General features: G+C 33.0%; 1 protein-coding gene across 1 annotated transcript in view; it reads left to right on the top strand.

Annotated features, from left to right (window-relative positions):
- Window positions 1-308: 308 nt before the first annotated feature.
- Window positions 309-13229, top strand: part of PHKB (phosphorylase kinase regulatory subunit beta) — a 161282-nt gene continuing 148361 nt past the window's right edge. The window contains exons 1-4 of the mRNA XM_007450635.1: window positions 309-411; window positions 2314-2452; window positions 7209-7308; window positions 12249-12356. Coding sequence (XP_007450697.1) covers window positions 7267-7308; window positions 12249-12356 — 150 coding nt within the window. The 5' untranslated portion in view covers window positions 309-411; window positions 2314-2452; window positions 7209-7266. The remainder of the gene's footprint in view (window positions 412-2313; window positions 2453-7208; window positions 7309-12248; window positions 12357-13229) is intronic.

The raw sequence follows: 13229 nt of genomic DNA, 5'->3' as shown, positions 1-13229 counted from the left end.
TCAGAAGGAACTGAAATTATTGAGCTACTGGACTACCACAGGAGTATTAGTGATATTTGAGATGTTAGAACCAGTATGCACGAGTTAGTTGGCTTGACTGCTGGGGGTGAGGAGGAGGATAGCTCATAACATTTAGAAATACTACAAGTGCTTTCTTCTTCTTCCTTTTCCCACCCCAAATTTGACAAGTAGTGAAATGTGATAGTTCACTATAAAAATGAAAATTCGATTGCTAAGTAGAGCTTCTTCATTTGTTTAGAAGTTTCTTTGTTTATCTGGATGAAAATGATTGAATTTGATGGGTTTTCATTTTTCTTTCAGGCTCAGTTTATGAACCTCTTAAAAGCATTAATCTTCCGAGACCTGATAATGAAACTCTGTGGGATAAATTGGATCACTATTACAGAATTGGTAAGCAAAACCTGAGGAAAACATGTCCTTAGGTAGCTATGCCTTAGTTGTATTATATATATTATATAGATGATGTTCTCTCATTTGGATGTTGGGGAAGTTTCAGTGCTTAGACAGCTACATATTCCAATTGCATATGATATGGGGACTATAGAAGGAATCTGACAAGTCATATATGTCCCCTGAATCATTTTGAAACTGTCACCAGTGTCCTCTGTGTCCTTTTAGCCTTCCTAAATATTACCAGATTTGAGAACTAGAGGCTGTCTCTTGAATAATTCTTACACAAAGATTTTGTAGAAGTATTCCTTGCTTATTTACCTATACATGGTTCCTATGTAGTCCTGAACCTTTTACATCCATTTCTAATTCATTGAGATTCAAAAGGTAATCTCAGGTTACTGTTACTGATATCAGGTCCCTGTTTTTTTGGTTGCTGTTTTGTTTTTGTCAGGATCAACCTGACAAATTTTGTTACTTAATGTGAGCAAGCAACTTTGAGATATGTATGTATTTAGGGGGCTCCTCTTTGTTCATCAGACCATAAGTTGGAAATGCCTATGAATTTGTTTTTGTCAGTTTGCTTCTTGTGCCATTTATGTGGCCTAGTATGTCAAATATAAAATTTGATTTATTTGTCTCACTAAGGAGAAGGATTTTTTTGTGTCAGCATCATGTAAAACCTTATTTCAACTTATTTTGGTCAAGATTCTGGTATATATTCTTATATATACTTATGATCTTTGTAGCCATAACTAGCTAAAGAGATTAAAGTGCCTTTTAGAAGAAATGTCAGTTTTTTACTTTGGACTATGAGGACCAGTTTTTTACTCTGCGAAAAATAATAAATACCCTCGTATTCTGAAAGAAATGATAATGTCAGTTTAGTCTGAAAAAAGAAAAAGAAATTTAAGTCTTTAATCTCTGTGATGGACCAGAGTACTTTAGACCTTTGAAAAACTGTCCTAAAGTAGTTAACATATGCCAATCTAGATTAGAGTAACTTAATTTATTTTGGGGAAAAACATTACTCATCCATTTATAGTTAGACAGGAATAAAATAGCTTTTAGGAAATGTAATTTTAGTGTGTTTATTTTTCTGTTTTAGGCCTGTTTTATAAAAGGTAGTAGAGTTTGCTTTCTGTTTCTGCAGATGCAGAACCTGCAGATAAGGAGGGCCTACTCTATTAGCCATTTTAGATAAGGGACTTGAGTGTCTGAGGATTTTCTCATGCATGGTGGGTCCTGGAACCATCCCTGTGCATACTGACGGACAACTGGAAAACACTGATTTCAGACTTCTTTGACTTAAGTTGAATGTTCACAAAATAATTATTCGCTTTCTGTTTTCATGTCATATAAAGATGGGATTCAGTTTTAAAATGTTAAACATATCACTAATATAATATGTAAAATGAATACATTGCTCTTCAGGTACGAATTAGTCATCAGTGAAAAACAGGATTCTGGCCTGTTTAGGGTTGAGTTAGCTTTGGATTTAGCAAATGTATACAACTCTTTGTTGTATATTTGCTTTATTTTTCCCTATTGAATTTATTTTTGAAAATATACTTAGTTTTTTGGTTAATCTTTTTTTTTCTGTATCTGATGTTGCCTTATAACACTTACTGACATAAAGAAGGATGTGCTAAAGGCTTTTTAAATGCCAGTTAGCTGAGTTCTTTCCTCAAAAGTGGAAAGACCCCTTCATGCAGGGTGGATCCCTGCTTAGGCTGCAGTTACTTACCCAGAGTTGTTTCTACATTTTCAAAAGTTTTATACTACAGCTAAGTTTAGAAACAACAAAATTGTAGGATGAGGAAACCAAAGAAGTTTAAAACCTTCAGCTCAAGGGAAATGGATGGCTTTACAATTCATTCGTTTTCTTGTTTTCAATTTCAGTCAAGTCAACATTGCTGCTGTATCAAAGTCCAGCCACAGGTCTCTTTCCCACAAAAACATGTGGTGATGATCAGAAGGCCAAGATCCATGACAGTCTATACTGCGCTGCTGGGGCCTGGGCTTTGGCTCTTGCATACAGGTAAGCTGGTGTGTCTTTTACTAGTAACTCCAAGTCTAGGTAATAGGGTTTTGTAGCCCCAAGACAAATTGGGCAGCTATCTTTTGGCTCTGCTGCTGAGTCACTGTGTTACCTGCAACTGCTCACATCTCCTTTTAGGACTCTAAACCTTTCAGTTTTCCTAAGGATTTACATGAGACAAGTTCTAACATTCTATGAGTTTGTGACCAAAATTTCTCATCTCTAGGTTTGTAAATCATCATTAGTCTTTGACAGAATGGATTGCCCATTCTCGTTGAGTTGATTGGTTTCAATCACAGAGGAAATTGATGGTGATTGAATTTTACAGATGATAAAACTAGGGCCTAGAATAGTTAACAGATTTGTTCAAAATTGCACAACTAGTTAATGACAGAGCCAGGGCCAGGACTCTTGTCCTTCGCTCTCCCAGTTTAGTGTTTTTCTTACTATACTTCTTTGAGTTATCACTTAATAATCTGGTTGTCAGTCAAATAATTATTTCATAGAGTAAAAGAAAAATAAATCTTTTCACAATACAAATGTTCTCCTTACTTCATTTATTTCATTATATATGGAAAGCATCTGTTGTGGGTCCTGACACATAGTCAATAGTGATACACTTTAACCGTTTCTGAATATTAATTTTCTGAAGGTGATACATGCATGTACTTCTGATTTGAAAATTGTGTCTTTCACATGAACATAATTCCTCTGTCTTAAATCGTTGATGTGTTGCACTTGTAAAGAAAATCAAATAGTGAGATAATATAAAGGCAGTCACCTTCAGCACTTGTTTGCTAATGTCCCTACCAGCGTTTTTTTACCATATTCTATGTAAGCACAATGTAGCTTCATTAAATGTCTAACAACTACTAGTCTTAGGACCAGTAGCACCTTAACCAAGTAGTCAAGCCAGTAATGGGACAGACTGACATTAGGTGCCTCCTGATGTGGCACATTACCCATATTGACTTCTTACCAAAATGTGTAAATGGCTCTATCTGTAAATAAACAATCAGACAAAGTCAGATTGTGATTACTTGTAAGACAACTTGCCTGAGCTCTTAAAAAATGTAGTAATCATAGAAGATTAGAAAATAGGTGTGAAGATGGCTAGATTATGAGAACTACATGCAATGTGTGAACCTTGATTGAATCACGCATTAAAAAAAGTGTAAAGTATATTTTGGGGATAATTGAATTATATTTGATATACACTATATATTAGACATTATAGTATCAATTCATTGGGTATGATAATGATATTATGGTTATGTAGGAGAATGTTCTTGTTTTTAGGAGATACTTCTGAAATATGTGTGGGTAATGATACTTCAAATACTGCAGAAAATAAATTAGAGAATGCAAGCTAATTTTAGCAACTGTTGAATCCAGGTGAAGAGTAATTGTAACATTCTTTTAGCTTTTCTATAGATTTGAAATTTTTGTAAATAAAATGTTGGGGGAAAATTGCTTAAAAAAAACCAAGAGTACCGGTCTTTTCCCAGGAGGCTTCAAACATCTGATAGAGAATTTAAAATCTTTTCTTTGCTGGGGACACTATCTAAGTACTAATTCCCTGGATAATTTATCTTCTTACGTAGTTAAAGTAGCAGATTTTTTGTTTTACTAGCAAGCAAAATGTGTTCTATTTGGATAAATGCAAGGGTACTTACCACAAAATTACTATGAAGCCCTTTTTACTTTCACAATATTATGTTGTGATAGTTTGTTTAGAGAATCCCCATGTTGTAAAATTGTAGAATTTTGTTTCCAGTTCTACTTTTAAATGCTAATGAAATCATATAGATTATATTAGGTAGAATTCCTCAAAAATTAAGCTATCAGTATTTTCTCTTCAGGAATTTATATCAATCTCTTATTGGTAATGAATGCATAATATAAAGTTATTAATTTTTGAAAATGGAAGTAATTTGATTTTTCTAATTGTATTAGTTTTCAATCAGTCTTGTCAAAAATCTCTTGAAACCTCACTTCTGTTTGAATTTGTGTGTGTGTGCATGTGTACTGAGGGCTTAAAAGGATTATTTTATGCACATTTATATTTCATATACATTAGGAGTATAATTTGATGTTATTTAATTAAATAATTGGATAAAGTCAGGAGACAATGAAGTAACTTATTTGCAAAAATACACTTTGAAATAGTTTTCCTTAAATGTAATATTACAGTTTCACTTTGTAATTTTGTTTTATTTTAGAGAAGGGAAGAAATACTTACTAAAATGTTTGACTTCTTAAAATGTCATTTACATATAAAGTTGTAGTCCTGAATATGCCATTGTTTAAAATTATAATTATATTATACTATATCTATATTACACTATGTATAATTATATTATATTACATTATAATTATATGTGAATATAATTATAATTAATATAAATAAAATTTTATATTTTATATAATTATAACCATTATAATTATTTTATTTTATAAATAATTATATTGATTTACATGGTTTAGGTTAAAACTGTTCCTGAACCTAGTCAATTATACAAAATCTGTTAAAAGAAAGTTGAACCTATACTTTATGCCATACTAAAAAGTATCATGTAGGGTTTTCGCATTTTTTGTTCTTTCTAATATAACTTCTAGAAAAAAACATGACTTTAAGTTAGGGTTTAAATCTGGAATTTAGTTTACTTTTTATATTTGAGAAGAGTAAGTAATTTTTTTAAAAAGAGTATTGACTTGAAGGAGTACTTTCAGACTGTTTAAATGTGCATATATTAGAAATACAAAACTCAAGGCAGACAAGATACCTTGCAGTACTGTCTAAGGGAGAGAGAGGATGCCTTCATGCAAGAAGTTAGACAGTTCCCTCCCTTGTCAGATTTATTGCTATTTTAGGAACTGAATATAACAGGTGGCCCTAGCTTAGGGCTAGTAAACAGTCAAGTCACATGACCAAACAGTATTCTTATTTTCTTTCCTTGAAGTTTGGCTGTGTGGAAATAATGCACCAATGATAGGATTCAAGTGTTTAGTTTCTTCACTAGTTATATATTTATAAGTATGGAATTCTGGTTCAGATATAAACTCAATACTTCATATTGTAGAAATACCTGATCAACATCTCCACATAGCTTGTGATCAATATATTGACTAAAGTTAAATTTAAAGTTATTTATCTGTTTTTTAAAATTAAAAGTATTATTGAGATCATATTAAAACTTGAATGTGCATCCACAGAGCTGGCTAAAGAGAGTAGAATATTGCCAGTTCCTCGTAGAAAATAGAGGAATTATTTTGGATCACTAGGTTCATTTTAACTCTTAAGAAAGGGAATAGATATATACTAATTGCCTAAATGTTTTTACTCAAATGCAACTGTTCTTTTATTTTCTAAGTCAGAAGAGAAATATTCTTCTGGTTACCACTATTATTTGTAGAACTAAGGAGAGACTCGAAAGCTTCATTGAAATAGGATTCCTTATTGTGGCTAAATTATTCTGGAATATTTTAGTCGTCGTTTAATGTATGTGGAAATTAGGGGCAGATAATTATTTTAAAGGCAATTTTAGAAAAACTTGACTTTTTTTTTTTCCTGAATTATTTCTTTGTTTTATGGTGAGGTGGGAATTATATACAGAACATTTCTTTGAGCTCATTATACTCCAGATGTGCTGTTTCCTTCATTTATCAGTGCCCCGTCCACTGTTATCCGTGCCATAATTTGTTTCTATTAACACTTGGCTCTGACATCGGGGGAAAATAGATCACAGAGCAGAATCATACTAGTTTTACTTTATCGCCTGCATATGAAAGGAGGAATGATGTTCCAATGACAAATAACTTACTCTTTACTGACATTCACTGTACCATGTTAAAATGATCATCCTTCTTTCCATTACTGGTGTGTGAGATCTGTAATTGAAAGAGGAGGTAATTATAGTATACTTTTAAATAAGGAGACAGGTGATGTTTTTTATCAAGTGAGGATGATGGCCAGATATTTTTAGTTAAGATTTAGTAAAACAATGAATAAACTACTTCTATTTTTTTCATTGGTGGGTAACTCTCATTCCTCTTTTTTGAAGGCCACTGATCAATAATAAAGGAACTTAAAGACAGAAGGACATCTCAACCTAGTTTAATAGTTAGGTGTTAGCTGTTTTTTTTCTTTTTAAAAGCAAGAGATGTAAACTATGGTCAATTGATTTTAAACTAAGACCTAAGAATATAAAACTTTATGCCCAAATGCATCATGTATCATACTGGATGCATGTTTTAGCTGAAGGCATTACTGACTGAAGTGCCCGGCCTGGCATTATTAAACACATGACAGAACAAAGAAGACATGTGTCTACCTTAATCTACACTTCATTGAATCCAAGTGGCCATTGCATAACCTAAAGGGATTGATATTTTAAATTGCCTCTACTTTGTAACAGTGAATTTTAAAAATCTTTTGGTGGATTTTTCCAATATAGAAGTATCCTTTAAAGTTTCAGCCAAGTCAGTGTTGAAAATATTATATACTATTTTTAAAGCAATTGGCTTACTTCCTTAAGAGAAGGAGAAATTTGTGCAAGTTTCATCATGGGATTTTTTTTTTTTCCCAGCATTTCTACATCTGCTGGGAAATTGCAGTTTCACTGTTACAGAATTAGTAGATGTCACCAGAACATAGGATTAGCTAGCTAGATAGTTAAATACTTAATTACCAAAAGCTCTGCTTCCTTTTCAAATGCATTTTCAATTTGTCTCATGAGTTATCTCTCTCACCCAGGCGCATTGATGATGACAAGGGAAGGACCCATGAGCTGGAGCACTCGGCTATAAAATGCATGAGAGGAATTCTCTACTGCTATATGCGTCAGGCCGATAAGGTAAAAACACTATAGTGTGGACTGAAATTCTCACATCATTTTGAGGCATTAATTTAACCAATATAGCAATAGCATCTTCTGAAGAAGAATGTACTTTCAAAAGGTAAAGCCACGTCCTAGGGCAGTCTAGATAGGTTAAAACAGCTCTGCCTTCCCAGCCCAGGGTTTTGAAATACTGAAATTGAAGAAATACCTTAAATGAGATTGATTGAGAACTGTTATCTGGGCTTGAATTTGTTTGTATTTTGCATCTGGTGTTTGCTTGATAAATACTCAGTTTCTCAGGAACCTCACGATATCCATAATTCTAACCAATATTGTATTACTTAAGAAAATCCTTATCAAAATTCCTTTTGGACATGAGTACTCTGGCTTAAGTGAACTTTAGTTTAAGACTATAATAATTTCATTCATTTACATGTAAAGAGAGCAGGAATTATAGGCTTAGAAAACAGCAAACTTTACAGGGTTATTTTGGAAATTAAAGAAATAATATGCATAGTAAAACTTTATTTAAACTGTAAAGCTCTATACAAATATAATGTGATATTCCCCCTACTTACATACACCTCTGTGTTTCCAGGTCCTAATATAGTAAGCATCCATATACTGAATATTTACATCAGTGTGTCATGGTTCCCCAAGACCACTCCCAGGTTTGATGATTCATTAGCAAAGATGCACTTCAGTAATTAATGCAGGCAATTTTGATCACTTAATGTTTTGTATATCTCTGTCATATGAATACTATATTGTTTTTGTGGTAGCACATTTTTTTAAGCCCTGTGTATGAAGTAAAAATGAAAAAAAAGCAAAACACTTATATTCTGTCACCAGAAAATGGCAACCAAACAATGTTAGTTTGCAGAGAAAGTAAATTTATTCACAGCTGATAATAAGAGATATATGAAAAACCTGAAATCTGTCTACTGCGATTTGACTTTGCAAATCATTATTATAAAGGTTTTTCAATGCTTGAAATAAAGTATTATGTCATATTGACATATTTGAATTAAACTTGTATGTCGTATAGATTGAAGTAAGTGTGATTTAAGTTATTTTTTCTTATGTGAGAAGTTTACTGTTTATTTCACATTTATCACTTCATGGATGCTTTATGTCTATGAATTCAACTTTTCTCTCAAGGAAACATTGTGAGAGCCATGAATTTCGTATGTTTGCTAACCAGGCTGAGGGACTTAAATTATAATTGTTTATCAAAAGGAAGAAAATTGTGTAATATAAATTTTTTTCTTTGTGACTTGTTTAACCAATTGTTAATGTCCTTTTCTAAATATTATTCAACTTTCCTAACCAATATTCACAATTATGTTTTCTTTTGAATACACTTGAATGTGACTTAAGCTGTCTTGAATTCTGTAAATTACAAAGGATTATCATTTTTTGCCTTATGTAGGTATGATGGTAGACTATTAAAATAAATGTGAGTTGTAAGAAGGTGTAGGTCACATTAGGATTAGGTATTTCTGCATACTACAAAATGTAGGGTTTTACAAATTTTAAAACATTTTCATTGTTAGAATCTTTCTTGAGTCCCATAACCTTTAGAGTAGGCATGGAGAATATTACTGTAATCCACATACGACTCAGTTGGAATGAACCATGCACCCAGCTCAGTGTGTCCCACCATACCCTCACCTCTTATTGGTGCTCACCATTTCCTTAATGACTCCATAGCAGTAGAGACTGTTACCATATTTTTATTTTTTTAATTGCATTTTATTTATTTTGTTTTGAATTTTATTTTTTTTTATGCAGCAAGTTCCTACTAGTTGTCTGTTTCATACGTATTAGTGTATATATGTCAATCTCAATCTCCCACTTCATCCCACCACCACCAACCCCAGTTACCATATTTTTAAATATGAAATTATATCTTTTGGCCATCACTTAAAACTAAAGTAAAACATATTTGTAGTGTTCAAGTGCTCTTTGACCTTAAGGCTCATCTTCTGAAGTAAAATCATGACTTCGAAAGTCTGAGGCTCTCCACTTTTGTTGCTTCTCATTGTAAAGCATGCTTCCTGACATATTTTCTAATAATACTACCTAAAGGAGATATTTTAATTCATTATGAATTTGAATGAATAGAGTTTTCCTTGATTTGAAGAATGTAGGGCAATCTGATTTCTATTATTGGCTTGCTGCTTGTATTAATTTCTACTTATTAACATTAGGTCGTTTTTTACCTTTAAATGTTCATATACCTATTTTTATTAAAACTTCTTAAGGAGAAGCATTCAGATTTCAAAATTGATTTAGTCTGCAGTTAGCTCAGCGGGCAGGGATTCGCTTTACAATAGGCTATGAATGTTGCTGTCTCTACCTCCTTCAAAAATTTGTTTAAAATGCTGCCAAGTAGTTTCTAATTCATGAGAAATCATTAAACTTTCATAAAGTTTATTTTTCCAGGATTCCCTTATGAGATGATTTTTCCCACCTAAGTGCATATTTTAAGTCTATAAATTAAGAATGGATGACAGCATACTCAGTACCTTTTCCTGAATGATAAACTGCTTATTCACAATGATTAAAGTTTTCAGGAAAAGTCTAAATAAAATACAAGAAGAAAAAACATTATTCTCAATTTTTTTAATCTAGAAAATTTTACTTAATTATTCTTTATTTTTACTTGCCAAATGCCAGATATCATACAATTCTAATTGATGTCCTCTTGATTTTGACTGCTTTCAAGAGTACTTTTTGTCTGTATTTTACATACAGTATGCCCCATTAATTGTCAAAGCTTATAGAGTTTGGGTCTTTTATTTTTTCTGAAATTTTAAATTATTTGTCTTTAACAGCTTTAAGACTCAAAGCATAATTATATAATTCCCTACTTGAGCATCTTTAATCATTTAGTAATTGCTTTTCCCCTGACACAGTGATTGAATGAATATAAATTCTCATGCTGGGTACTTGTGTGTCTTGAAGACAAATGACAGACACTGCCTTGTCAACTGCAGCAATCACTTTATTAAACTAAGAAAACCTTATCCATCTAGATCCTTATCAAGTGGGCAAAATGTATTTTGTTTTAATTTAACCACATTTTTGTCTATGAGCCCAGAATAATGTTCAACACTTTGAGATAATAGTCATGGTACTGTGAAAGTAGTGACCACATTGATTTCTATTTGTGTAGTCTAAGACAGGAGTCCCCAGCCCCTGGCCCGTGGATGGGTACTGGTCTGCAGCCTGTTAGGAACTGGGCGGGTACAGTAGGAAGTGAGCAGCGGGTGAGCGATTGAAGCTTCATCTACTGCTCCCCATCAGTCTCATTACCACCTGAACCATCAACCCCCCACACCCCACCAGTGGGTCGGTGGAAAAATTGTCTTCCATGAAACCGGTCCCTGGTTGGGGACCGCTGGTCTAAGACTATTGCCAGCAGTTTCAGATACTGAGAAGGGGTACCCTTCTCACCTTCTCTGAGTTAACACTGGATAGCTTGGTCACTACATAGATAGAGGGTGTACATCCCTACCTTTACCCTCACCCTCTCATTTCTGATTATCTTTTGATAGGTCCTGACTTTCATTTTGTTGATTTCAACCATAGGGAGAGCTTATTTGTTTGTGCAGGGCTCTTGGGGGTGTAAAGGTGTGTTAGCCCTCTAGCACAGTACTGTCAAATAAATTTTCTGTGATGATCTAAATGTTCTCTGTTACTGTGTTGAACAGTTACAGAAGTCAGTAGTCACATGTGGCTGTTGAATACTTGATATGGGGCCAGTGTAACTGAAGGACTGAATTTCTAAATTTTATATAATTGTAATTTAATTTAATTAGTCACATGTAGCTAGTGGCTACCATATTGGATAGTGTGACTTCTAGAAGCTTGTAAGATAGTGGGAGATACAGACAACTAATAAAAATAAAAGATTGGAGAAACAATTGAGGGATAAGCACCCTGATGTAGGAGTCCAGAGGAAGGAATTTTAGTTGGGGTTCAGAAGGGACTTTATAAAAGAAGGTTTTGTGGGTTTTTTTGAGATAACACTTTAAGGATGGAGAAGAAATTTGAAGGTAGAGAAGAGAATATGGTTCTATGTGGTTCCTTAGCCAAGTGAAACAAGACAAGATCATGAATACCCAGATACCATCAAAGAGAGAAGAAAGTCATTGCCTTACATAGAGCTATGTGTCATTCTATTCATTCTCTGTTCCTATTCATCTCATACTTCGAGGAACTAGTACTTGGCATACTTGGCATATAACTGGTCAGTAAATGTTTGCCGAATTGAATTAATATCTGTTTGTTCTTGGAGTTTGTCTTTTTGTCATTTAGTAATTACTTAATATTCTAAAATGGTTAAATTTTTTGTTTAGTTAATAAGTAAAGGTATGGCCTATATTCGCTTGGAATTGGTGCCTTAGAAATGAGAGTATGTGTGGCAAAAAAATGAAAACACGTTGACAAGAGCATGGGTTACAATTTGTGATCCTTGGAGAAAGAAAAAGCATTTGAAGTTTTGAACACTTACTGAATTAGAATGTCGCCTGAAGCACTCTTTCATTGAGTGTCATGTAAGCATTTCCAAATAGCAGTACAGTGGGATACAATCCCTGAAATCCTGTCCCACAGAGTAAACCGTTATTTGACTCTAAAATAAGATGCAAAACATTACAAAAGCCAATGCTACTATATTAACAAGCTCCCTGTTACACTTGAGTTGCTATGTTTGTGAAATATCAATTAAGTATTTAACAATCATGTTAACTGTTAAATTACTAGTTATGAGTTGTCTGTGTTTTGTTTCTTTAGAAAAAGTAATAACATTTCTGCTTTTTTCTATCCTCTGTCTATAAGCTGTTGCTTTCCCCATTAAAAAATGTCTTGAAAAATAATTTATAATCTCTGATCTTGGATAAGAATGTGAATTAGTAGCATTATTCAAATTTTATATTTCATTCTAGGTCCAGCAGTTTAAGCAGGATCCACGCCCGACAACATGTCTTCACTCTGTTTTCAACGTACATACAGGAGATGAGATTCTCTCCTATGAGGAATATGGTCATCTTCAGGTAAAAAGGGAAGATTACAAATTTTCTTCTCCATTTATACTCTACATCATAGAAGATTTGAGGCTATTTACAATTTTTAAAAAGTAGATTTCATAAATTGTTCAAAACAGTAGTAGAAAATCAACCATGAAATGAAGAAATCCCACCAGGACTGAATTAGGTATTGTGATTGAACGTTAAATTTGACTGAGTTCTTGGTCCGAAAGCAGAAAGGGCAGGTGGATAGATTATAATATTATTACTATCTAGAAGAAGGAATCCTACAGCTCTTTCAGTGACAAAAGCTTGTTCTTATTATCAAATTTAGAGGAATTTCAATATTTAGGAACTAGGGAATAAAAGACAATTAGCAGTAATATAACAGCAAATCAGAAGTTTTTGTTACATGACAGTTCATTTTTAATATATCAACCTTCAATAACGCTAAAAACATACCACTAAAATGTAATTCCAAAGGCATTTCTGGAGTCTATAAATTTTATCTTACATACTATATTAAATTTTGTATATAAATGTTATATGCTAAGAATACAGCATAAGACTGTTTTGTTTTCACCTTTTATCTCACATCTGTTTACTCCTTTTAGCAGGACATCCTATTGCCTTGTTTCTAGGATACAAATATTATATATGCTGTTTATCTTTAATGGACTTTCTTCCTGTTCATCATTTGGTTCTGCAGTCTTTAGGATAAATACTTATTATTCATATATTCCTTACTAAAATAAGAGTATCTCCTTTGTATAGTTCCTCTCTCTGTAGAGATCTGCAATGTCTTACTTTAGTATGACTCCTCCAAACACAGAAAGTTGTGTCCCCATTTCTAGGCAGCAGAAACTCTTACACTTATTTGTAACCTGTTCCTTGGAGATT

Source organism: Lipotes vexillifer, unplaced genomic scaffold, assembly GCF_000442215.2.
Source record: "Lipotes vexillifer unplaced genomic scaffold, Lipotes_vexillifer_v1.1 scaffold943, whole genome shotgun sequence".
NCBI lineage: Eukaryota > Metazoa > Chordata > Mammalia > Artiodactyla > Lipotidae > Lipotes > Lipotes vexillifer.
The sequence above is the reverse complement of the archived record's forward strand: the minus strand, read 5'-3'. Positions and strand labels throughout refer to the sequence as shown.